The sequence below is a fragment of the Ailuropoda melanoleuca genome, chromosome 11 (genome assembly GCF_002007445.2).
Source record: "Ailuropoda melanoleuca isolate Jingjing chromosome 11, ASM200744v2, whole genome shotgun sequence".
In the NCBI taxonomy this organism is placed as follows: domain Eukaryota; kingdom Metazoa; phylum Chordata; class Mammalia; order Carnivora; family Ursidae; genus Ailuropoda; species Ailuropoda melanoleuca.
In genome coordinates, this window is record NC_048228.1 from 1,333,689 (window position 1) to 1,358,059 (window position 24,371).

Consider the following 24,371-nt stretch of genomic DNA (forward strand, 5'->3'; position numbering starts at 1 on the left):
GACAGGGCTGGGCACACTCAGGCGTCAGGACTGGGGTCGCCAGGGAGCCCTGGGACACAGACACACATAGGCTCAGGGGACTCACCTGGTGCAGGGCGTCAGCCTTGGGTGTCAGGCTCCAGGGGGGCGGCTCCCAGCCTCGAAGAGGCTCCATGTCCCTCTTCAGGACCCCTCATTCCCCAGCCGCTGTCCCAGGACCCCTGCCCGCAGGTCGAGCTCGCACTCAGCCTGGAACCTGCCTTCTCTAAATCAAAAGGGAAAGAGAAACTGTCTGTGGCCCAATGAGGAGGCTTATCTCTCGAAACTTGGCCTCAGTTCAGTCTGCCAATATCTGCCATTGTGGGAGCCAAGCTGCCAGGGCCCAGGACCCCGCAGGACCCCACAGTGATGGGCGGGAGAGGGGTGCAGGGCTGGCCATGCAGGAGGCAGGAGCCGGCCAGCAAGGCAGAAGTGCTCGCAAAGGGGAGGGCTATGCAAAGACGGGAGGCAGGACCACAGAGGCACAGCCGTGGGCACAGTTCCTCCTGCCCCACTCAGGGAGCCCGAAGTTCTGGCCGAGCTAGCTCTCCTGGCCTCTCCCCTGAGTTTCCTATAGAGCTGGGTGCCCCCCACCCCGAAATGTGCATCTGCATTTCCTCTGCTGCTCTGACACCCAGGGAGCCACCCAGCGGCTTCCCTCCAGCCCCTGGACCAAGGCCACAAAAGGAGCCCTCCTGGTTTCCCGCTCCCTGACACAGTGTCTATTGAAGAAGGTGACCGTCCCCCCAAAGGAACCCCGTCTTCCCATGCAATGCCCTCTGTCTGGGACTGGGGTGGCCTGCTCTCCACCTGCACATTCCTGAGCCCAGCTCTGCACAAGGGCTTTCTCCCCAGACCACTGGAGGCTGGTGGGAGGGGGAGCATCCTCAGTGCCCCCCCACCGTGGTGGGAGTGAGGGAGGGGTGACACTTTGCCTTCCCTGAGCCCCGCCCACTGGGTCCACACCCCACCTGTCCCTGGGAGGGGGCTGGGCTGGTTAATTCTTGCTCCCATTTCACAGATGGGTCAATGGGCTCAGAAAGCAACAGGGTCTGGCTCAGGGTCTCCGGGGTGCAAACTGTGCTCCGGAGGGTAGGAGTTGGGGGGCAGGGGCGGGGGCTGCTGTCTCCTGCTCACCACTCAGTAAAAGCCCCAGGCCCACGCCCAGGCCTCAGTCACCTTTGTAAAATAAGATCCGTGGGCACCAAGGGCCCTGCTGTGTTGTCATAGCCCCTCACCGGCCAGGCCACCTCCCTGCTCCGTGGGGCTGGGCCTGGGGCGTCAAACCGGGTCTCCTGCTCCTTTGCCTGCAGCACCAGGAGCGCTAGGGGGAGATGCACAGGGCGCGGGAGAGGAGTCCTTGACCTCACGCTTCTCCTTCTGAGGGTGTCCCTGAAATTGGCTGCCTCCCTCGTGGGTCCCCGCTCCCCGGGGGTGACAGCCCCCCCTCACAGAACCAGCCCTGGCCTCTGGGGGCTGCGCTCCTGGGCTCTGGAGCTGCAGGGGTCCCAGATTCCTCCTTCCCTGGTGGACTGCTGTCCATCTCCGTGTGGCCTCCTTCCTCTTTCTGCTCCTCCTGCTTCAATACCCGGGACACGAATGTTCTCCGTGTGAGATGGGGGCTAGACCTGCAGGAGCCCCCGCTCCAGCCACCGCAGCGCCTCCAATCTCCCAGCCCTGCAAGGAGGGGAGCAGAAGTCTCTTGGGCCTGTCTCCCCTTCTGTATTGGGGGTCCTGTGATATACTGCGCCGTGTCAGGAGGGGGCTCCCTCTCCCAACCCCAGGGGCAGGCATCCCCCTGGGGTCTGCAGCCTGGTCCAGTCCCTGGAGGTCTCTTGGGACCTGGGGAGTGAAGCTGAGCGCAGAAGCCCACAGATGGGGGCGGATGTCAGCTTGGGTGACCGTTTTCTGGGTGAAGTCTTGGCTTCACTTATCGCCCCCGTGTCTCAGGCCGTCATCGATAAAACGGACGCTCACAGGTGGGGCCGGGCTGTTGTCAGCGATAAACAGGACACCGTCGCAAGGCCGGTAGCAAGCCGCTGTTCCTTCTTTCGGGCCCATGTTGCACAAAGGTTGGGGGTTAAAAGAAGCTATTTCGCTTGTAAGAAATTGCCGGTATTTTATGATGACAGCCAACGCACACGTGGAATTGAGAAAACGATACATTCGCATGGATTTTAACGCTGAAACAAGAGCCAGGGTAAAGGCTAAGCCCTGGTGCTCCAGTGCCCGTAGGACCGCCGCCGGGGCGCCAGAGCCACCACACAGGGGCTCCCTTTGAGCCCCTCAAGCCTGCCAGGCAAACCGCTCGCCCCCCACCCCGGACCTACACCCCGCGGGTTCCTCCGCTCTGCGCCTGCGCCCGCATCGGAGCCTGACCCCACGCGAGGCAGCTCCGTGCGCAGGCGCATAACGCTCCCGCTGCCCCTCCGCGAGCTCCGTCCCCCCCGCCCCCAGGCCGCCGGCGCATTGGCCCCATTGGCCGACGGGCTTATGCATATGCAAAACAAGTGACGAGGCGCAGTCGGGGCTGTGGTAGGGGCGTTGAGGGGTGGCGGGGGTGAACCATCCGGGGCGGGGCCGGCAGAGGGGCAGGACCTGGGCGCGGGGCCGGGAAGGAGACCCGGGCTGGGGGCGTGGCCTGGGTGGGAGGGCTGTGGCCAAGGCGGCCGGGAGTGGGGCCCGCAGCCCCAAGAAGGGTCCGCAGTCGGGAGCAGGGCGGCAGGAAGACATGAGCGCGGTGGACCTTGCCCGCGTGGGCGCGTGTGTCCTGAAGCACGCAGTGACCGGGGAGGTGAGGCCGGACGAGCGTAGGACGGTGGGTGGGCTCCTGGCACCTGCTGGTGCTCCCTGGCAATGGCATCCCGGGCCGGCCTCGGGGGTCTTGAGAGGGTCGTGGGGCTTGCGCGGTGGAGCTGGGGGCGCTGATGCGCGAGGGCGTGGTCCAGCGGCGCCCCTCGCCCCCCCACGCAGGCCGTGGAGCTGCGGAGTCTGTGGCGGGAGCAGGCGTGCGTGGTGGCTGGCCTGCGGCGCTTCGGTTGCTCGGTGTGTCGCTGGATCGCCCAGGACCTCAGCAGCCTCAAGGGGCTACTGGACCAGCACGGCGTGCGCCTGGTGGGCGTGGGACCCGAGGCCCTGGGCCTGCAGGAGTTCCTGGACGGCGGCTATTTCGCTGGAGGTGCCTGTGCTCTGCTTGTCTCCTCCTACTGTAGCCCGTCCAGCTACCTTGAGACCCTCCCTCAAGCTCAGGGCCCAGGTCAGCTCCTCCTTGCCCAGCCCTCAACCTTCTCGCTCCAGGATCTCCAGTCATTTTTCCTGGGTTCTCCACCTGTTGCCCTTACCTGCATCCCCCAGCCATGATGTCCCTCCCACTGTGCACAGTGGCAGGGCCCAGGGGTGATGCTGGCCTCCAATCACCACCATGGGTCTTTACTGGGTAGCTGCAAGTTCCCCACCTTCCCAGGAGCCTGAAGGAGTAGCTAGGACAAGGCTGCGGCTTGCCCCCACTTTCCCACCCTGTTAGACTCTTCTCCCTGGCACTCAGGATATGCCCCTGCAGAGCCCTGGGCCGGGGGGCAGAGTCCAGGCAAGTCCTGCTCCTCCCTTTCCCTGTCACCTCTGGGTCTCCACTCCTCTAACAGTGGGGACACTCAGCTCCGCTCTGCTCTCCCCTGTCCTGAGTGGGCAAGCAAGGGTGGACAGGGGGCTGGATGCAGGAGGGTGGGCCAGGTGGTGGATGGGCCAGAGTACACACCTGCGGTCTTTGCTTTCCAGAGCTCTACCTGGATGAGAGCAAGCAGTGCTATAGGGAGCTGGGCTTCAGGCGGTGCGTGTGGGGGCACTGCTTCTTTATCCTCTCACTGCTGGCCTCTTCCTGAGCGCGTGGCCCTGGGGGATCCACTGCTCTGCCGGTCCTTCTGCAGGGCTGTCTCTTGGGGGCTGTTACAACTGTAGGTTAGGCTTCTCACCCAAGATCGACCCCCAGCAGGCTGCAGAGGGGGCCTGGAGCCTCGTGCCTAGGGGCCATCACACCCCCTCCGGGGCCTGGGTCATACATATGCTTGCTGCTGGGCTGGATTAGTGGTGCCAGCTGAGCCAAACCTGCCCCCGCCATCCCCCCCCCCGCCCCGGTCATCCAGCATGGGGGCCAGTCCACGCTCCCCAGATCTTCTGCGGGGCCCCAGGCCTGCTGGATGGCCCGAGTCCCTGGTCAGATGAGGTGACGCTTGCTTGTGTGAATTGGTCTGTGCACCTGGTAGTCTGGGGACAGGCGCTGGGGCTAAGGCTTCGGCGAAGAGCCAGAGCCTGGACAGGCCCACTGTGTCTTCGCAGGTACAACGGCTTGAGCATTGTGCCGGCCGCCCTGGGGAAGCCTGTGCGCGATGTGGCCCTCAAGGTTTGTGATGGCCAAGGCTGGGTGGGACTTGGGGTGGTGGGACTTCCCTCTAGGGCCGACCTGGACCTGCTCCCCTCCCTCCAGGCCAAAGCTGTTGGCATCCAGGGGAACCTGTCTGGGGACTTGCTGCAGAGCGGAGGGCTGCTGGTGGTTACCAAAGGTGGGCTGGGAAAGGGGCGTCAGAGGTCAGTGCCTGGTCGCACGGGGTCGGAAGGTCTTGCTGAACCTGGCCGCATGCCCTGACCTTCTGGTTTGTTGGTCTTGTCAAGTCTTCTCTGTGGGGTGGCCCAGTTCTTGAGTGTTGGCTTAACTGGGTGGGATGTGGCCAGAACAGCCCACTGGTCAGGATAACCAGGTGGGGTCATGGACAACCAGGGCTGCCTCCATCCTCCCAGCCTGCAGGGGTACCCTGACCGCCTCCCTGCTGCTGTAGGTGGTGACAGAGTGTTGCTACACTTCGTCCAGAAGTCCCCAGGCGACTATGTTCCCCAGGAGACCATCTTGCAGGCCCTGGGCATCTCTGCAGAAGGCTGTGCCAGTGAGTCGCCCCAGGTGAGCTTGGGCCTGTGGGGGGGGCACTGCCCACTAAGAACAGCCCCTACACACACCCACCTTCCCTGGGTTGAGTGCTGGGTGTGGCCAGGTGTTAGGCTGGACGTTGCAGGCTTCAGGGAATTTTGTGCTCAGGGAAGCCCAGGATGTCACTGTCAGCCCAGGGACCCAGGGGCAGGGTGGCTAGATGGTGGGCACAGCAGGGCCCTCCCCAGACGGCAGAGGGCTACCCAGGGCTGCAAGGCAGACGAGCCTCCTGTCCTCTTAGCCTTGGGGGGGTTGGGCAGGGCTTGTCCCAGGTGACCATAGCCAGCATTAGTGGGGTCCTGGTGGCTGGCCTCCTGTGCCCAGGGGGAGGGGAGTGTCCAGCACTTGGGCCGCAGACCGCTGGTGGGTGGGACCAGCTGCCCTCGAAGCCGGGAAGGGTGGCCAGCCTGACGAGGCCTCTGCTGCCCCACAGTGTGAGGAAGCGTGCACAAGGTGAACCACTGAGACCGCTGGGGGTCTGGGTGGCATCTGCGGCCTCGGGCATGCTGGGAGCTGGATGTGAAGAATCTCTCCAGAATTTTGGGATGGGGGCACCAAGCTCTGCCGGGTCCCACGGTGGCAGTGAACATTAAACTAGGTTTTTTTGTTGGCTCTGAGCCCTGAGTCCTCGGCAACTGTGTCTCTTGTCGCTTTCGCCCTGGCCAGCAGGGCGGTCAGGGGTCCGCAGGCTTTCCTGGGAGGGGGTGGGGAGTGCTGGAAATGCTCCTGCAGCCTCCCTGGTGACCTCAGGCCTGTGGCACAGGATGGTCAGGGGTCTGAGGACAGGCCCGGGGTGCAGGAGCTGAGGGTGGGATCGGGAACTCCCCAGGAGAGAGCGTGGCCTGGAGGGGTTGGGCCCAGTGCTCAGGTCTGCTGGGTTTCCAGGGAGGAGATGGTCTCTATCCAGCCGCTGGAGCACCACGGACAGTGGGACTTAGGGAGAGGAAGGACCTTCACTGATGAGATTTGTCATTTGCACCGTGCTGGGGGTGGCTGGCCAAGGGGAGTCTTGGCCCAGCTGGTTCACCCAGCTCTCCCAGTGCCATTCCTTGGCGGGTGCAGCAGGAACTGGAACCCACATCCAGAGTGGAAACCTGCCCCCGGCCCCCTTGTCAGGGGCTCTCTGGTCTCAGTGGGTTCAGATGACCGTCTCAGCACCTCCCCTGGACCCCTCTGGCTTGGACTGGGTGACCACAGCGGCCTCCTAGCTGGCCTCCCAGCTTCCTCCCACCTTACCCCCCCCCCCCACGCTCCATTCAGTCCGTCTCTCAGGGGTCATTTAAAAACTCAGGGCAGGTGACAATGTCCGTTTGTGGTTAAACTTCTCCACTGGCCTCTAGTTACGTAAAACCCAAAGTCTAAATTCTGAGCTATGGCTCCCTAGTCCCCTCGGCCCACCTCCCACCCTCAGGCAGCTGCTGAGTCAGCAGCCCTTCCTCCCATCTGAGTGGGGGGCCACAGGGGGCCAGTGTTTGGGGGCATCCTGGTCACTGCTGTGCCGCAGCACAGAGACCCTGGAGACAGTCATCAGGAGCGGTCCTCCGTCCACATGGTACCCTGCTGTTTCCCCGCTTGGCTGCTGTTTTGCCCGAGGCCGCCTGCAGCCCGCGCAGAGCCAGCGCTTACAGCCTCGGGCACTGCCACCCCGCCTGTCCCCGGGGCCCTCCAGAGCAGACAAGGCCACTGACTTCTTTGAAGCGTTTACTTAGCTCAAGTCTGAAGCTTGTGGACAGCTGACAAGGACGCTTTGGAGAGTGGGTGCAGACAGTTAAACAGGTCTATGGGGCTGGGGCGCAGCGCCCTGGCCGCAAGCCAGAGGGCACCAGGGGGCGCCGCTCTGCCCCGGGGCTGCGGCTGCGGTCCAGGCGCGGGGCAGGATGTGTGCTGGCCTCGCAGGCTCCAGCTGCACGCCGAAGGGACGCCTGGCTTTGGGCGGCGGGTGCGCGTGGGCCACGCAGTGCGGCTCGCCCATGGCTACCAGACGCGGCAGCGCTCATGCGGGTGCATGTGGGTGCCCTGGGCGCAGTGGAAGGCGTCCGCGAAGGCCGCCAGGTTCTGCAGCGAGCCCAGCACCCTGAGGGCGACCAGGGGCCTGAGCCAGCTTCCCTGGGTGCCCGGGGTGGGGGGAGGGGGCTGCCCGCGGGGAGGCAGGGGCTACTTGCCTGTACTTCAGGGGGCTGTGGACGTCGGTCTTGATGGACTGTATGGCAAACTCAGGCCGGTAGGACCCACACCACACCTGTGGGTGCACGAGGGGCGTGGCTGCAGGACTGGGGGAAGGGCGGGACTGGGGGGATGGGAAGGAGGAATAAGGGGGGCCCTGAGGGGATCCAGGCGCAGGTGGGGAGGGCCTGGGGTGGCAGGGACAGGCGAGTGGTCTCATTTCTTTCCAGGCACAGGGGAGTCCCACCGGTCCCAGGCTGCCTCTTCTTGGGTGTGGGGAGGGGAGCCCCAGCTCCATCTGAACCCTCTCAGGCTCCAACCCCCTGCCATCCTCTTCCTCTAGGAAGGTTTCCAGGCTGGTAACTTCTGGTTCTGCCTGGCTTGCCCGCTCACCACTTCCCTGGAAGCGTCCATAGTGGAGGCCTCCCAGCAGGTTCCCAGCGGGCACGGCGGCAGGTGGGGTGGGGACTAGGGCTCCTACCTGGGCATAGTTGATAAAGAACAGCTGGTCATAGCTCAGTTCCAGTCCTGGCAGCTGCTGGTCCTTGCCACCTTCTGCCATCCACTTCAGGTAAGCCTGCGGGTGCCAAGCAGGTACTGGGCCCAGGCCTGCCCTCGTTCCCAGGGCCACACCAGCCCGCAGGGCCTCGGGGGCCCTCGGGTCCAGGAGAATGGAGGTCCAGCTCCAGGGCCTACTCCTGGTGGAGGTCCTGTCTCTGCAGCTTAAGGCCCTTTGAGCACCCCAGGGATGGTCACTCCTACCTTAATTGCCTAGTGGTCATCTCAGTGCTCCACTGGCTGGGCTCAGGCAGACGGCCATGCAGCACCCACCCAGAATGAGCTCCCAAGGCCCAGAGCCTGAGGCTGCAGGTGTAGGGGTGCTGCCGAGGCCGCCGGGGACGTGGTGAATGTCACTGTCTCACTTGGAGATGGACAGTGGTTTCCCCAGAGGTCGAAGGCTCCGCTAAGGTCAGGGTAAAATACGGGCAGAACAGCCAGGTGCCCACCCACCCACGGCCAGGCTCGCTCCCCCGGGGCCCTGCTGCCTTCCAGTACTGATACAGAAGGGTCCCAGGGTATGCCTCGTCTCTGCCTCACTGAGGCGCCCTTCCTGGAGGGCCCCCGCTCGGACCCACCTTGTGTGCCTGCCGCACCCCTCCGTTGTCGGCGATGTTCTCCCCAAGTGTACTGAAGCCGTTCACCTGCGCACAGGACCCGGGATGGCTGGGTGGCCGGGCTGCCCTGCCTCCCCCCGGGGCCAGGGCTGGGGTGCGGGTCCTTGGGGGCGGCGGCGCCGCTGGTGGCTCGCTCACGTTCTGGTTGTCGGCCAGATCCCAGGAGTAGTTCCCGTACTGGTGGACCATGCACTCCGACTGCTCCTGGAAGTGCTGGGCTGAGAAGTTGCTCCACCAATCCAGCATGTTGCCGTTTTTGTCAAAGTTTCGGCCTGGGTGGGCACATCGGGCTGCCCACATGGCCCTGCCTGCCCAGTGCCAGCCTCACCGTGCGTCCTCCCAGGAGCCCCAATACCTAGAGCTCATGTGTGAGCAGGAAGCGGGCCCCTGAAGGGCATCGGCCTGCTTGAAGGGTCGGCACAGTGTCGCCAGGCTGCTTAGGCCCGGGAGGGGGGCTTTGGTGGTCTCCCTTGCCACCCCCGGAGTCAGGGCCTGGGCTGTCTGGTGTCAGGGTTTAATGACCCTTTCTGGGGTGTCCAAACTCTCCGGACCCCAGGTAAGGGGAGCACATGGTCTTGGGGGGACACGAGGCTGCCCTCAGAAGGTCCCAGTGGTCAAGCTCCGTGGGAAAGCCAGCCTTTCTGGGCTGCAGCTGGAGCCCCTGTGCACACTCACAGGCCCCTAGAGCCAGGCAGGGGTCCCCAGCCCACGGTGGGAGGTGGGAACGCTGGGTCAGTGCATCCCGGGGCTGGAGGATGCTGGCCACCCTGGAATAATGGCAGGTTCAGAGCTTCAGAGCTACACGGGACATGGTGTTGCTGTCCCCAGGTCACAGGCCCAGGGACGAGAATGGCCAGTGACTGAGGTGGAGTCTGGGTCAGGCCCTGTGGCCTCTCCTTCGTGGCTCTGCCTAGAGCAAGAGGCCTGACCGGGGCCTGCCGTTCAAGACCTGTTCTGCCTCTGTAGCTCCCCTGGGGACCTGGCAAGTCCTTCCCATGCCCTGAGCTTCAGTGTCCCCATCTGAATCACACAGGGGTGGGATGGACAGCCCCAAGCCCCTGTCCCTCTGTCCCCTCCTGGGACTGCGGCTCAGTGCGACTTGCCAGCGTCGCTCTGAGCGCCCATGCAGCTTCCCTACCATTGTCGTCAAAGCCGTGAGTGATCTCGTGCCCGATCACCATCCCAATGCCCCCAAAGTTCAAGGCCTGTGGCTGTTCCTTGCTGAAGAAAGGAGGCTGCAGGATCCCAGCGGGGAACACTGCTCGGGGACGGGGTGGGGAACAGGCCCTGAGCCAGCACACCTCCCGTGCGCCAGGCTGGGGCGGGCACCTGCCATTAAACCCCGCAGCCCAGGAGGCAGGGCTCCAAATGGGCCCATGTTACAGACAAGAAAGTCAAGGTCCCGGGGCTGAGAGGCCAGGGCCAGCGCACAGCAGATCCAGGCTCTTCCCACCGTTCTCTGCTGCCTTCGGGACAGGGGTGTGCGGCCCCAGTCTCTAAGACCTCGCCCCACCACTCGCAGACAAAGGAGAGGAACGCCCTGCAGGTGGGGTGATTGGGAAGTTCCTACAGGTGGGGAGAGGTTCTCTCCTTCTGAGCGCAGGCTGGAGGTGCCCCCCAGGAGGAAGGGGTGGGGGCTGCTGGTGGCACTTGAGGGGCTGGGGTCAGTCACGGAGTGGGTGAACATACCTATCTGGTTTCGGTTTGGGGAGTAGAACGCATTAACCACGGCCGCCCCGATGATCCAGCTGTGATGGACAGGCTGGTCACCTGGAGCCTGCCTCTGAGCCCCTCCCCCCAGGCCCCCTCCCGGCTGACCAGAGCCCACCCTCACATAGGGCCCGTGTCACAGTGGCCGTGCCATGAGACCAGTGTCACCCACAGCCGGGGCGAGTCTGGGCAATCCAAAGATCCGAATCCTCCCCAAGCCCTGGGCCCCAGAGCAGAAGGTGCAGGGGGCTGAGTCGGCCCCAGTGGCCCCCCAGCTGGCCCTGTGCTCGGCCCAGCGGCTCCCGTGTGCTGCCCACACTCACAGGCTCTGGTCCGCCTTCTCCCGCAGCTTCTTGAGGCTCCGCTGGGCCCCAGCCTTGAGGTTCTGAAGACTGTTTTCAAAGTACTGGTCCTCCGAGAAGTTCAGCTATGGGAGAGGGGCTGTCACTGCCAGTGTGCAAGCAGGGGAGGCCGAGAGCGGCCGGCGACTGGCCTTGGGACTGGCCAGGCAGTCCTGCGCAAGGCCAACACGCTCTGGGTGCAGGTGGGGGGCGGGGGGTGCCCTTGCTGGCTCTGGGCATTTATGCAACCTCAGTGTCCCCCCTGTGACAGGGAACTCTGGAGCTGCCCACTCAGTTAGCGGCCAAGTGAGTGCCAGAGCCACCTGCCAGGGCATTGAAGGCTTATGGTTCACAGGGCTGCTTCAGGGGCCCACCGGGGTGGGGGTGCGGGAGCAGGGGAGGTCCTGGCGGGCCCCTTGGCCGGGGCTGGGACGCACATTGGAGTACTCCTCGTCCAGGTGCTTGTTTCCCTCCTCCAGGATGTAGTCTGGGTACCCAATCTGCTCCCGGATGTTCATGGCCTAGGGAGGACGTTGGGGCCAACTTGTGCCTGCCCCACTGTGGGGATCCTGGCCCTGCCCCTCGCTTCACTGCGCTGTGGGTAAGGGGCTCAGGGACGCGGCCCCTCCTTGTAGGCTGTGGGGAGGTTTAATGGGGACAGACGTGGACCAGCTCAGCCCAAGGCTGAACGTCCACCTGACAGCCAGCCTGGGGTCTGATGGGGCGGGCGCTGGGCGGAGTCGCTCGCCTTCCGTTTGTCACATCGGCCCAGAGGGCCTTCTGCTCCAAGGCCATGGCCACCCCCACCAGTTGCCAGGGGTGCTGGGGGGTCTCCCAGACTTGGCTTCTGGTCGCGCTTTTGGCCACAGCCCCTTTCTGAGCAAGCCATGCCCAGCCTCGGTGAATTCATCTCTATGTGGGTATGGCGATGGTCACCCTGTGCCCCCACGCTGGGGCTGCCCTCTCCCGGCAGGAAGCCCTGACCTTGGAACTCCAGCCGCCCGCCCACCTTCTCCTGGGCCTTCTTCTTGGACGCCTCGTCCATCCAGCGCAGCTCATCCAGGGTCTCCACGAACACCGCTCGCACCTTGTTGATGAGCTCTCTGACCTGGGGGGAGTGCATGGCCCTTGTCCTGCATGACTAGCTTTGGGGTCTCTGCCGAGGTCTGGTCCAAAGCCCCGTTCCTGCTGTGGCGTTGGGGTTGGGGATGAGGAATGATCCCCACCGGGACAGGGGTCCTGACTGCCGGTCTTTCTCCTGGGTGGGCCTGGGGCCTGCCGCCCCTGGACTCATAGCCTGTGTGACCTGTCCCCTTTCCCAGACAGGCCTGTAGGGTTGGGGGTGGAGCCTCTGGGCAAATGTGTACTTCCCAGAACCACCGAGCACACACGCGAGGCTGAGGGGCCCTCGGGGTTCCCACACTGGGAGCTAGGAGTCACCACGTGGGGTGTGGGGTTGGGACCTGGGCCCCCACCCACTGTGGGCCAGCGTCCCTGCGGGGAGGAAGCACCTGGCCCTGGGCCATGGACCATGGATGGGGGCGCCGGAGCAGTCCAAGCACAGAGCACCCACCGCGTCCTTGCTGTCTCCCCGGAAGGCCTCCCTGACGTAGAGGGAGCCCACGGCGCTCTCCATGTTGCTGTTGACGTAGCTGACGCACTCCCGCCAGCGCACCTCCTCCACGGACGTGCCGTACAGCGCCTGCGGCGGCCCGTCAGCCATTCACTCGCCTGCTCATTGCTGCCTTTACCTGTCCTCGGCCTCAGGGTGCCCAGGAGCCAGTGGGGGGCACGGATGCACTCAGACTCCCCTCTGAGGGCTGGTCATGGGTGCGGGCAGGACCGAGTGTGCAGTTTTCAGGGGAGGGCTCCCGACCCGGGCTCTGGGTCGGGCCTTTACCCCCGGGCAGTGGTAGGGCCCTCCCCTACCAGGGCAGCCCCCAGTGCCTCCTTGCCCTCTGTTCTTGCCACCCTGGCCTGGCTGTCTGGCCGGATTCTGACCTCAAGGACCCCAGCCCCACCCCAAAGCACAGGCTGGTGTTGACTCTGGAGGCCCTGGGGGCCATACCCAGCTCAGCTGCAAGCCACCAGCTCTCTGGGCCCCAGTTTTCCATCACTGAAGTAGAGACGCTTGGTTAGTAGTGTCTCCGAGCCAACATAACCAGCAGGGGTCCTGACTTGCCCCAACCTGTTCTGCCATGTTTTCCTCACGTGGTGGAGGACCTCTGCCTGTCCCATTTCTCTAGCAAAGAACCACAGAGTCCCCCTGACTCCCTCATCTCTCGTCCCCCCATTCGTACCTCAACTCTCTGTTGTAGGCACCTTCATCTGCTGCCGATGCCCTGGTCCAACCAGTCACCCCACCTGGATGATGGCCCTGTCTCCACTCTGATTCCATGACCCCCTGATCATTGTCCCATAATAGCCACCAAGACCACAGGGCTTCCCAGTGGGTCCCCTGCTCTGCCCTGACTGCACCCCACCCTCAGAGCAGCCAGAATGACCACACAAGCAGGACACCAGGCTGTGCTTCCCACTCTTAACACCTCAGCGGCTTTCAGGGCATGTGGAATCCATACATCGGTCCCATGATTACTGGCCCCCATCGCTCTCCCTGACCTCATCTCCTTCCTTTCCTTCACGTGGCCCTGGGGTGTCCCTTCCTTGGGAACCTGCCCCAGTCTTTTCATGTCTCAGTCATTCTCTCCTCAAGGTCTCCAGTGTCAGCTTCACAGAGAGGCTCTCCCTGTCCTGTCCCTTCCTCTGATGTCCTACTTGTTGCTTTTGAAAGAGCAGATGTCCAGTTTGTCGACTGCCCCAAGAGGGCAAATACCTTGTTAGCCTCTTTCATGGATCCGATCCCAGTGTGGACCTTGGAGTTTGGTCCATAGCAGGTGCTCAGTACCATAAACTGAGTGACCCAATGACAGGGCAGGGGCAGGAGCCGCCTCTGTGGGGTCCCGCTCACCTTGCGGTAGCTTGCGCGTGCATCCTTGAATCGCTGGCTCAGGCTACTAATGCGATCCAACACCAGGCGCCAGACCAGGTAGTTCTGCATGGTCCTGAGGGCAGGAGGCAGAGGGTGGGGTATAGAACAGGTGAGTGGTATACGCCTAGAGAGGAGATTTGGTTCATGGGCCCTTGGTCAACAGGTTCTATGCCAAGCAGGGAGCTCACTGCAAGCGGGGTGGTGGAGGAAGCCTCTAGGACAACCCCCAGATACAGTCTGTCTGCTCCCGGATGCTTGCAACACCTCAAGGAGGGTTCACATCTCTCCCTAAGGCTCTGTTGGTTGCTAACATTGACCCGCTCATGTCCCTCACTCCCAGAGTAAATGCTCCCTGGGGTCCTCTCCTGTGAGGAGAAGCCGCAGGGGTGGGGGGCAGGGACAGGGATGCTGGGGACCTTCCCTGGGTCTTCACCTGGCTGAGTAGACATCGATGATGTCTTCAAGGTTCTGGAGGTAGGGGATGCCGTAGACCACCACTTCTTCATCTGGCAGCAGTTTGATTTTGACAGAGGACAGCACAGATTGTATGAAGAGGGTCCAGTTAAACCCCTGGGGAAGGAGGGCATGAGGAGAAAGAGGGAGGCACAGCTCCTGGCATCCAAGAAATCTAGCTCCCACCAAAGAACATTCAGAGAATAAGAGAGAAGGCATGGAGGATCAGAATCAGGGGAAGGAGGGGTGACATTAGCACAGAGCCTACAGACTGTGATAAGAGAATATACACCACTGTATTTAAAAACTTTAGTGTGGTGAAAAAATTCCTGAAAAAAACCCCACAACTTAGCAAAATGACCAAAGTGTAGCAAATACAGTCTTGCATGTAATGAACTGATCTTTAATTTGAAATATTCCCACGTAGAAATTTCCATACTCATTTGGCTATTCCAATGGATGCTATCTGACATGTAAGGAAGACATACTGCGAATCCTACTCAAATTTCCCAGAGGAGAGGAAGAGAAAACTCTTCTGAATTGGATTTTTGACGCCAAGAATAACTTAATACCAAAATCAGGATATTACAAAGAAAGAAGGTAACAGGCTAGTCTCATTTATGATCATAGATACAAAAATTCTAAGGAAAATATAAGCAATTAGGATTTATCCGCACCTATATAAAATGGATAAGACATCACAGTCAAATTTGATTTATTCAAGCAATTCAAGTTTGGTGTAACATTTGAAAATCGAATCCTGTTAATTTGCCGTGATAACTGGATAAAGCAGGATATCACATCCTAATTTTGATGGATGCAGAAAGGAAGACTTTAGTAAATTTCACCATCTGTTCATGATAAAAACTCTTAGCAGACCAGAAATAGAAGGTAAATGCAATAATCTGATGAAGGGAATCTACGTACAACAGCAGCAACAACAAAAACAAACACGTCCACAGCAAACGTGAAAACTGAGATGTTGCGGGCTCTTCTTCTTAGGAAGGAAACGAGATGTCTGCTATTGTGACGTTAGCTGTGCCGAGTGTCCCCGCCAGCTCAAGTAAGACCAGTAAGTGAAATAAAATCAGGAAGAGTTTGAAAGGGAAGAAATAAAACTGATTGTTCACAAAGGACATGATTTCATGTGCATGAACTCTGAAAGGACCTACAGATAAAGTATCAGTACAGTAAAACTGCCTGTGTATGAGCTCAGACTCTAGGCTAGCAACAAAAATATGAAGATATGTTACCAATGAGGCCCTTCCTAACAGTATGAGAAAAACGAGATGGCTAAGAGTAAATCTGATGAAAGGTGAGTAAGGCACCTTAAGAGGACGTTTCATACACTGCTTTTGGGGACGTCAGCTCTGTACCCAGGGGGAAGGTTTGGCGTTATCGGCTAAAGACGAACATATCTGTGTTCTGTGACTTGGCCATCTCATTCCTAGGTAGATACCCAACAACAGTGCACGCATGTGCACCCCAAAGGACATGCACTAGAATGAGCGTGGCCACATTATTCAGAAGAGTCCAGAATGTGATCTGACCCAGAGGTCTAAGGAGTACAGCGGGGGCGTAACTGTCGCGTGTTCTCAGAATGGATCATACAGCAGTCAGGATGAGTGAAAGCTCGCCTGATGCCCAGTGAGATGGGGCATAATGACGGTGAGATGTGGTCTCCCCTACAACACGTAGGACGAGAGAAGCCCCGTGCAAGTGAGCCAGCTTGTCTGGCGTGATGTCGAGTCTTGTGGTGGCAGAAGTCGGGGTGGTGGCTGCTTCGGGGGAGGGCAGGGGAAGGGCCCCCAGGAGGGGTGGCCGTAGTGGTTCTGATCTGAGCGAGGGCTGTGCGCACAAGCTCACGTGGAGGCAAGCCTTAGTGTTATAAAGCATCAGGCGGCAGACGCCGTTGAGGCCTGGCTTCCGGGACGTTCCGCGGGGCTGCTCCCGTGCCATCACCGTGGCACGGCACCTGCAGGCCATCGGAGTTCTCTTTCTTCGCTTCCCACATTTAGGGCATTTGCAAATCCTGCTGGCTCTAGCTTCCAAATAGATCCAGAATCCAGCCCTCTCAGCACGTCTGCTAACAGTTGTCCCAGCTGCCACCATTTCCCGCCTGGACAAGGTGCAGCCTGGTCCTCGCTGTGAGTCAAGTCTGGGCCCCAAACCCCTCTCACACAGCAGTAAGGCCAGTGCCCTGGAGGTCTGGCCCCATCCACCCTGTCACCTCCAGGGCCTCATCTGCCTTCCAGCGGCCTTGTGACTCCTGCCTCAGGACCTTGGCCTTTACTGCCCCTCTGTTGGGGCTGCACGTTGCAGATGGTCCCTCCTCCAAGCTTCTCTCCCACCATCAGCCGTGGGGCGTGGCCACTCCTGGCTGCCGTCGTCCCACCCTCTCCCTGCTTTCTGACACACTCTGTAGGTCCCGCTCTTTCTCTCTCCTGGCCTGCCTGGTAGCACGGGTGCAAGGTGGGGATTGCCTCCTTGGTTCACAAATGCGGCCAGTGCTAGAGCAGGGCCGGGCTCCCCCAAGTGCCCGCTGGGGCGTGGGCCAGCTGATGGGCCGTGTAGAGGGGGGTGGCCATAGCAGGCCACCACTGAGAGCCAGTGCCAAACAAGAGGGCAGGCTCCAGGGACCATGGAGCCTTCCGGAACACGAAGTGCCATGAGCCCTGGGCAGGAGTCTCTCTGAGTTTTCCTATTCTGTTCTACGGCTCTGGACACTTTCATTTTCTGGTCGGGAGTTAGGAGCTTTCGTTTCTATCCCTGGCCCCTGCCCTCTCCTCCCTCTGACTTTGGCTCCATACCCGCTCAGGCCCTCAGCCCTCTGACCTGGCTCTGTCCTCGCCCACCCTCTCCGCCTTTTGACCTGGGCCTTGCTTGTAAGGCCGGTGGTGGCTAGAACCGCACCCCTGCCCCTCCTGGGGGAGGCCGCTGGACAGGATGGCTGCCCAGGGTGGCCGGCCAGCTAAGCTTGGGGCTGGGTGGGGTGCTCCCCTCCCTCTCTGGCCTGGGCTGCTCTTCCCCTGCCCCAGTCCCTGAGCATAAGTCCTGGCCAGCAGGGAGGGAGGGCCTGAGGGTCTGGCGGTGTGGGGCAGCCTTCGGTCTGGCATGGGCAGATCCGTGCGGCAGAGTTGGGGACAGAGTGCCCTGGGTGGGGGTCTCCCTGGCTCTGGTTCATCAACAACCCCTCCAGGCCTGTTTCCTGCTCAGAAAAGTGGGGTCGTTGTTGCAGCCGCCTCATAGATAGGGGGGGCTGTGTCCCCCAGTTGGCTCCTGCTGTCCCAGTGTGAGAGCGTCCCTGGTGTGTGTGCCCATGCGTCTGTTTCTGAGGCTTAGCAGACGGAGGCAGGGCCGTGTGGGTGGCGGGCACTCACCTTCAGGCCAAACTTGTTCTGGAGGTCCTCCAGGCTCATCCTATGGTACAAGGTGGTGACATCGTGCCTCTCCTCCTGGGGGGCGGTGGCCTGCACCGGGGGCAGGTGGTCACGCTGCGGCTGGGGGGCCCGGGGAGCCAGGCCGCCCCTGCCCCGCCCCCGCGCTGCGGCCTCACGTTTGCCAGCTGCGTCTCCAGCTCCAGCACCTGCGCCATGTCCTCCCGCACCAGGTAGCTGTTCTCCGGGAGGTTCGTGTCTGCCCGTAGCATCGTGGCCACCGACACCATGAACTGCAGGTAGGCTTCCCGCACCTGGGCCAAAGGATGCAGAACGGAGTCCGGCGGCCTCGGCCACCTTGGCCCCCATGGAGCTCTCTGTGGGGTGGGGGTGGGCGTATGACACGAAGCAGGCCCCCAGGTGGCTCGTGGGGCCGAGCTCGGCCAGCAGGTGATGGCAAGGCCCCACGAGCACTGGGACGGGGCACTCCAGACTGTCGCGCCCTCCCAGGCCAGGGCTTCAGCGGCGGCTCGCACTCTGCGGCAAGCCTGCGTGGGAGCTGCGAGCTCCAGGCGGAGCGGACCTGCTTCCTCACGCCTGCGTGGTGGGCTGCACGCTGAGGCCACGCCCTCCCAGCTCAGAGCTGCCCTCCCTGCTCCACCCCTTCCAGGCCAGTGACCCCGTGCCCCTGGGTTCCCGCAGGACCGGAGACCTATTCTGTCTGGCTGCATGGCTGCGTGTAAAGTGCTGGGCACACAGCAGGTGCTTAGTAAAGGTCCAGGGCCGGCCCAGGGCTGTTGGCTGGGCTGCCCTCTCTAGGCTCCTGTCCACCCGAGGGTCAGGTGGTGGGTACGGAGGATGGAGGCCCCTCCTGGACCTGCTTTCTCCGTGCCCCATCCTAGGATGGGCTTCCCTCATCGTAGGTAGGAGCCAGAAGCCCACCTCCTCCGGCATCAGGTGGGCTGACACCTGCGGCCAGGGTCGACCACAGCTGCCCACGCTGATGGGCATGAGACCGTCCAGATCCCGAGTCTCTGCTGCCACCCAGTCTGGTTCTCTCAGCTCTGCTACCCCACCCCAGGGCTCTTCCGTCAGCCACGTTCGGCTTTTCTCCTGGCTGGACCCATCCTTCACAGCCTAGCTCATAGCCTGCCTCCACCAGGAAGCCCACCGTACTGCTTCCCTGCCATGGGTCATTTCACAACTTCCACCTGTCACAGGCTGCTCCTCGGCTCTTCCTTCTACCCCGCTCTCCCCTCTTTGGCTCCTTGTCTCCCTCTTCCCTTGATGCAGGAGCAGAACGGTTAAGCGAGCGGGCCCAGGCTCGGGTGGCCTGTGTTCAGATCTCAGAAGGCTCTACACAGCAGACCAGCAGTGTGGACTGCAGCCCTGCACTGTGGGACGGACATATGGGGTGTGACCCTCAGGGCTACGGGCCAAGCCGAGCTTGTCCCCATATATGGCACAGGGCGTTTGGGGACGGTCCCTTTGATGATGCCGAAGGCCGGCCGAGCTTAGCTTGTCCACAGGCCTCAGGGCCCCCTGCAGGCACTCAGAGAGGCTAGCTGTGGGCGGTGAGGGTCAAGGGGTCACAAAGGGAAACTGGACCACAGGTGGGCTCCGAAGTGGTGGGGCAGACAGGGCAGAGGGGCAGGCAAAAAAGTGCCCGGGGGGCCGAGGGCCAGCCCTACTTACCTTCTGGTTGCTGCCCTCGTTGAAATAGTAGTCTCGGGACGGCATGCCCAAGGTGGGCTGGTCTATCTGGAGACACAGAGGGCATGAACCTGGGCAAGGAGCCGGGGGTCCCCACAGCCTGGCTGAGGAGGACAGCAGCTCTCTCCACTCCCCCTGAACTGAGTGGAAACATGGGCTCCACCAGGAAGGGGCACACGCTGGTGTGTGTGTGGGCACTGGTGTCCCGGCCCTGCTCTTTGACTGATGGGCGGAGGGCCATGGGGCCTGGGCTGCAGGGCGGACTGAGAGGTGGCCTCACGGCACCCTTGCCCTCCCAGAGCAGTGTGGCCTAGCTGTGGCCAGTGGTGGCTTCTTGAGGTCAGCCTTCCTGCCCTGGTGACAGAGGCCCGGACAGATGGTCCTGAGAACCGGCTCGGCACACGGGCCAGCTCCCCGGACCGGGACCCGGTTCCGTGGGCAGCCAGTGCCCCCGAGCAGGACACGGACAGGAGCAGGGCTCTGGGAACAGTGCTGCAGCTCCCCCGCGCCCCAGCCCCAGCCCTGGCCGGCTCCCTGCTGCCCTGGAGCGCCCCAGCCAGGCACAAGGGACCCAGCCTGCACCCGCCCCCGCCACGGCTCGTACGTAGATGATGTGGCGGCTGGAGTTCTGGTCGTCGTTCCAGATGAAGAGGTCAATGAGGACGCGCCTGTTGAACTGCGTGTTCATCAGGGCCAGCTGCTGCTCCAGCTCCCACCTGGGGCCTGGGGGGTCAGCGCCTCAGGCTGCAGCCTTCCTGGCTCCCGGGGTCCCCGCCTCCGAACCCCTGCCCGGCTCGTGGTGGCAAGCACACTGTGGGCCCCCGGGGGCTGAGGGACACGGGGGACCTGCTTCCTGAAACGGTGCCCAGGGAACAGCAGGGCTGCGTGCGGGGCCTTTCGTCCGCTTGTGCCCCCCGAGCCCGGCGAGGGGGAGGTGAGGACTCCCTAGGGGCCTGGAAGGGGGCCCACCAGCTGCTGGAACACACTGGCCAGCAGGAGCCTGGGGGGCTCAGCTACAAGGAGCCCCGGGTGGTGTCCGCCGTGTGCTGTGCGAGGCCGCTGCCAGGCCCTGGCCTTACCTACACTCTCGTTCCACTTCTCCATGGTCACCGGCCAGCCTCCCATCACGTCCAGGATGTTCAACAGGGGCTGCGAGTCTCGTTTCTCTATCACACCTGAGAGGAGAGGAGAGGTCACTCCCCCAGACGCGCAGGGATGCTGCACGCCCGGCGCCGAGCGTGGCCCCCATCAGACAGTGCAGCACCGGACGCCGAGGGGCCTGGTGGGTGCAGCTGGGACAGGCGCCTGGGGCTCGGTGAAAGCAGACAGGCCGGCAGGACGAGGGGCATGGCGGGGGACAGGCGATCGGGTGCTGGGCGAGCCAGCCTGAGGGAGGCCCTGTGGCCTGGGAGTGCTCTAAAAGGTGCCCCGTGGGCGGCCCTGGGCACTTTGGCCTGGGTGGGGGGGCTCCAGCATCGCGGCCGAAAGGACAACTTCTCCAGGGCAGTGATGGTTTGGCAGGGAGCTTGGGAAATTCCATCACAAATAAGGTGAAGGTGGGGATGCAGGGCTGGCCAGGTGACGTCTCTTCTCCCCAGCCTGCCTTTGGCAGCAGTCCTGTAAGGCTGGCTTCCCCAGAGCCCCCACCCCAGTTTCCCCTTCTAGTAAGTTTCTGTCCACTGGCCCCATGCTGCCCCTGGGCTACATATGTCCCTGCTCTTTCCCCCGTGGAAAATCCCACTGCAGTGGGCCCTGCACCGACCAGGGCGGCCCCGAATAAATTCTGCCTCACTGTCCTTCACAAGTATGCTAATTCTTTAACAGTGAGCATGTGCGTGCACGCACACACACACCACATCCATGTGCACACGCACACGCATCCACACGCACACGCATGTCCACATGCATGCACACACGTCCATGTGCACACATGCACACACGTCCACGTGCACGCATGCACACTCGCACACACACATCCGAGTGCACTCATGCATGCACATACACATGTCCACGTGCACGCATGTGTACCTTCCCGAGGGTCTCTAGGTGGGCCCCTCACCATTTTTCTCCTGCGATGATGTGGCTCTGGGCTGGTGTCAGAGTGTAAATAGGGTCACAGGCAGCTGGTAGCAAGGCTGTGTCCCCAGGGGAGCCTGGACCCAGTGGTCCGGTGGGGGCACAGCCCCTCTGGCATGAGTCCTGAGTGGCATGTCCCCCTCCATGCTGTGCTGCGGGGCTGTAGGGTCCCGGAACACCCCACCCCGCCAACCCCCCGCACTCACTCTCGTTCATGCAGGAGCGGTACAACATCTTGGCCTTCTGCACAGCTGGCCTGTCCTTGGCGGTGGAATTCTCCAGCACCCCTGTGGGCAGAGGACGAAGCTGGCTGGAGGCCTGAGGCGGCTGCGCCAAGTCAAAGGTCCCAGTGCCCCCACCACGTTGGGGGAGAGGTGGTCCCTCTGCCCTTGCCAGGCCTTTATCCCGGGGGATTTCTTCTCCCCTGTCCCCGCTGCCCCCACGGCCACCCTAGAGGGGCAGACGCACAGCCTCACCCCAGCTCCGCCCCCAAGGTCGCGGCTGCTCTCACCTTTGAGGATGACCTCCAGCTCATCCCGAAGGATGTCAAAGACACTGTAGCGGGAGTTGGTCTCGGGGATCACGTGGCGCTGCAGCCAGCCTCCGCACGCGTACTGGTAGAAGTCGTCACAGGGTTCCCTGGATGGGTCCATGTTCTGGAGGATCCTGGCCGCTGCTCGTGGAGACGGGCGGAGAGGGGGAGGGGCAGCTGGTTACGGGCCGCAGATGCGCTGCTGGATGCTTGATCATGGCTGCGAGCCCTTGGGAGCGTCAGTCACCCTCTCCGAGCCTCAGTGAGGTCGAAGCAGGGAAGCCACAAGACCTGGAACCCCGTGACCTTTCTGCCCTTTATGTCCACTCTTGCAAACCTGGATGCCCGCAGTCTGGGTGCCCAGAGGGTGCTGTGCTGGGGGCCCTGCCCCTGGAGCCCCCTTACTCGCCAGTGTGTCTGTGGGGGAGAGGGGGCCTCTTACCCACCACTCAGGGTTTGTCTGCTGTTAGAGGAGATGGCTTGGCCCCTAGCACCCCGAATGTGCAGGGTCGGTGGGGTCCAGCTGAAGGCTCTCAGCTGAGGCGGCCAGGCTGGATTCCCCCTGTGGACCCTCTAACCTGGGACTCTCCCTCTCCTTCTCCCCTACTTGGCTGGGGCCTGGCAGGAAGCACCAACCCAATCGCCTGTCCACACCCCCTACATGGGCAGAAAAATCTCATTTCTGAGTTTTCACTGGTGTTTCCTGAGACCATTTTCACTCTTTTCAGTCTGCAAATAGCAGCATGTGGACCCCAATTTGAAGACAAATTCCTGGGAGGAAACTCGTATGTTCATGTGACCTTTCTTTCTGTAACTACAGGAAGACCTGGGCCCAGCACTACCTTCCTTGTCGTGGGGGCCTTGGCAGGGGCAGGGCGGCTTCCTGGAGGGCACACGGATGGGAAGTGGGAGCACACCTGTTTTTCTCGCCCACCGCAGAGGCCCCATCTGCAGGCAGGGCTAGGGTCTGCCCACCAGCCCCCCCTGCCACGTCTTCAGGTGGCTCCCCTTGGCCTTGGGGGATCCTGCGCCAGCATCATGGACCGCCCCCCCCCGGGGGGGTGCAGGGCTGTGGAAGGTGTGGGGAAGGAGGCTTACCTGCTATCACGCAGCCAGGGCTGGTGCAGATTTCGCCCGTCTCCTTGGGCTGTTGAATGGCTGTGGGCAAGATGCGGCGTGAGCAAGTGGGGAGGCAGAGTGGGATAGGGTGTTAGGTGGGGTCAGTGTGCTGGGGTGGACAGGGCCAGGCCTCAAACCACCCCAAGCCCCCAGGGGCAGTCCAATCTGGGACCCTGAGCCCTCCCCAGGTGACCCAGGACAGGGGCTTTGAGTGAGGGTGAGCCTCATGCTGGCTTGAGCCCTGCTGTGACCCGGGAGCCTCTTTACACCCTCTGCCTCCACGGATTCCCATAGCTTCCCCGGGTCCCCAGGACTGCAGCTGGTCATTCTGCCCTCCTGCCTATTTGACAGCCAGCTCTCGTCCCTATCACCTCCTCCAGGCAGCCTTCCTGTGCTGCTTGTCTCTGCACACTGTGACCCCTCCGACCCCTGTACCGGCTGCTAGCTGGTTGTATAAAGGTGCACCTGCTTGGTCTCAGGGACGGCGCCCCAAGCCTGGGGGTGAGCGTAACTCATGCTGGTTTCCTGGAGCCCAGGGAATATCCTGCAACTAGCAGGTGCTCATGGCTGTGTCCCTGCTGTGTCCTGTCTTTCTATGGGACTCTGGGGTCCCGGGGCAGGGCCCCACTCCCCAGCTACACACCCTGGGCTGCCATGAGTCGCCCAGCCCATAGGAGGCCCAGTTTCCAGCCCACCTGCTTGGGGCGTGTTTTGATAGGGAAGGCAAAGCTACCTCGGGGTTTTCGTTTGACAATGGTCTTCTCTTCCTTTGAGAAGCAAAGCCGGCTAGGAAAGAGTGTCAGCTGCTTCCCTGGGGAGAAACACAGCACTCAGCTCTCTGCCTCCAGCCCCCACCCCAGGGAGCACTTTGGGGCTTGCTGGGGACAGCCCTGGCATTTTCCTGCAGTGCTGGGGTCCAGGGTGCTTTGGGGGCTGCCTGACCTTCTTCTCTGACTTCCTCTTCTATCTTGGGGTCATGGGCCACACCATGCAAGGTGGGCAGCTCCTGGGGTCCTACCAAGGCAGGAACAAAAGGCTCATTTGTGGGGAAAGGATGTCACTTTCACTTTCTGACCCATGGCCACCCTCCCCCCATCCCTCCCCTGCATAGGATGGGGGCATTGCCCAGGTCAGCATCGGGATCTTCCGGGTGGTTGTCAATTCTACCTGGAGTGGGGGTGGGGAAGGGTGAGGTGGAGGGACAGGGGAGAGGCAGGTCCAGGGAGAGGGCATGCCAGGCCTAGCCACCTACAGCCCTGGACACCTGGTGGAGAGGAGGGAACAGGGCCTCTTGCAGGTCAGAGAATGCACAGAGAATGCACAGGGTGTAGAGAGCTCCCCCTGGGTATTCCCTGGGGTCCTGGCCTTTGGAAGGAATGCTTATGAATCATGGGGTCTGGCATGGGTGGGCAGAGGCATTTCTCCCCCACCTGTTGTTGCTGCTCTTTCCACCCACCATTTGTTCGTCCGTCAGTCCAACATTTGTTGATTATTATGAGTCAGCCCCAGTGCCAGGCACTGAAGATTCAGATGTGAGTCCGACCAGGGCCCACCTCAGAGAGCTCCAGCCCCATGGACACAGGAGAACAGAGCTGATCCCAACCAGAAATGAAATGGTCCGTGGGTGCCAAGGCGTGGCCCTCCCACAGGGGCTTGTCAGCCTCGTTAACCCAGAGCCCTGGGACAAGAACTAGGCCTTGGACCCCAAAGGGCCACTCCCTCAGGGACAG

The 24,371-nt window shown here is 62.2% G+C and overlaps 2 protein-coding genes across 6 annotated transcripts in view; one reads left to right on the plus strand and one right to left on the minus strand.

Annotated features, from left to right (window-relative positions):
• The first annotated feature begins 2,476 nt into the window (after positions 1-2,476).
• PRXL2B (peroxiredoxin like 2B) lies at positions 2,477-17,551 on the plus strand. Of its 5 annotated transcripts, XR_004628703.1 has the most exons (8): positions 2,477-2,812; positions 4,351-4,414; positions 4,499-4,574; positions 4,810-4,966; positions 14,252-14,424; positions 14,827-14,896; positions 15,276-15,971; positions 17,435-17,500. XR_004628703.1 is itself a non-coding variant. In XM_011231233.3 (7 exons), exons 1-7 carry the CDS (start codon positions 2,750-2,752, stop codon positions 5,448-5,450), a joined length of 603 nt encoding a protein of 200 aa, XP_011229535.1. In that variant the 5' UTR covers positions 2,561-2,749; the 3' UTR covers positions 5,451-5,610. The 5 variants fall into 5 exon arrangements, 2 of the variants coding, with proteins under 2 accessions (XP_034527087.1, XP_011229535.1); XR_004628702.1 differs by having other exon boundaries at positions 14,827-15,971; positions 17,435-17,551; XR_004628704.1 differs by lacking the exon at positions 14,827-14,896 and having other exon boundaries at positions 2,481-2,812.
• MMEL1 (membrane metalloendopeptidase like 1) overlaps positions 6,954-24,371 on the minus strand; it is a 28,509-nt gene continuing 11,091 nt past the window's right edge. The window contains exons 2-23 of the mRNA XM_034671197.1: positions 23,375-23,452; positions 22,621-22,680; positions 21,502-21,663; positions 21,197-21,277; positions 19,994-20,089; positions 19,519-19,637; positions 18,897-18,962; positions 17,381-17,515; positions 17,205-17,294; positions 13,805-13,941; positions 13,351-13,444; positions 11,956-12,084; positions 11,392-11,490; positions 10,820-10,903; positions 10,365-10,468; positions 10,021-10,079; positions 9,470-9,589; positions 8,470-8,603; positions 8,293-8,358; positions 7,638-7,733; positions 7,156-7,232; positions 6,954-7,067 (exon numbers count right to left, since the gene is read on the minus strand). Of these exons, the coding sequence (XP_034527088.1) occupies positions 6,968-7,067; positions 7,156-7,232; positions 7,638-7,733; positions 8,293-8,358; positions 8,470-8,603; positions 9,470-9,589; positions 10,021-10,079; positions 10,365-10,468; positions 10,820-10,903; positions 11,392-11,490; positions 11,956-12,084; positions 13,351-13,444; positions 13,805-13,941; positions 17,205-17,294; positions 17,381-17,515; positions 18,897-18,962; positions 19,519-19,637; positions 19,994-20,089; positions 21,197-21,277; positions 21,502-21,663; positions 22,621-22,680; positions 23,375-23,452 (2,186 nt within the window). The 3' untranslated portion in view covers positions 6,954-6,967. The remainder of the gene's footprint in view (positions 7,068-7,155; positions 7,233-7,637; positions 7,734-8,292; positions 8,359-8,469; positions 8,604-9,469; positions 9,590-10,020; positions 10,080-10,364; positions 10,469-10,819; positions 10,904-11,391; positions 11,491-11,955; positions 12,085-13,350; positions 13,445-13,804; positions 13,942-17,204; positions 17,295-17,380; positions 17,516-18,896; positions 18,963-19,518; positions 19,638-19,993; positions 20,090-21,196; positions 21,278-21,501; positions 21,664-22,620; positions 22,681-23,374; positions 23,453-24,371) is intronic.

Excerpts from the sequence above, each read along its gene's own strand:
- PRXL2B (XM_011231233.3), top strand. The coding sequence starts at position 2,750 with ATGAGCGCGGTGGACCTTGCCCGCGTGGGCGCGTGTGTCCTGAAGCAC. Across the intron at positions 3,197-3,792 it reads CGGCGGCTATTTCGCTGGAG|AGCTCTACCTGGATGAGAGC; the intron begins GTGCCTGTGCTC and ends TTTGCTTTCCAG. Across the intron at positions 4,575-4,847 it reads GCTGCTGGTGGTTACCAAAG|GTGGTGACAGAGTGTTGCTA; the intron begins GTGGGCTGGGAA and ends CTGCTGCTGTAG.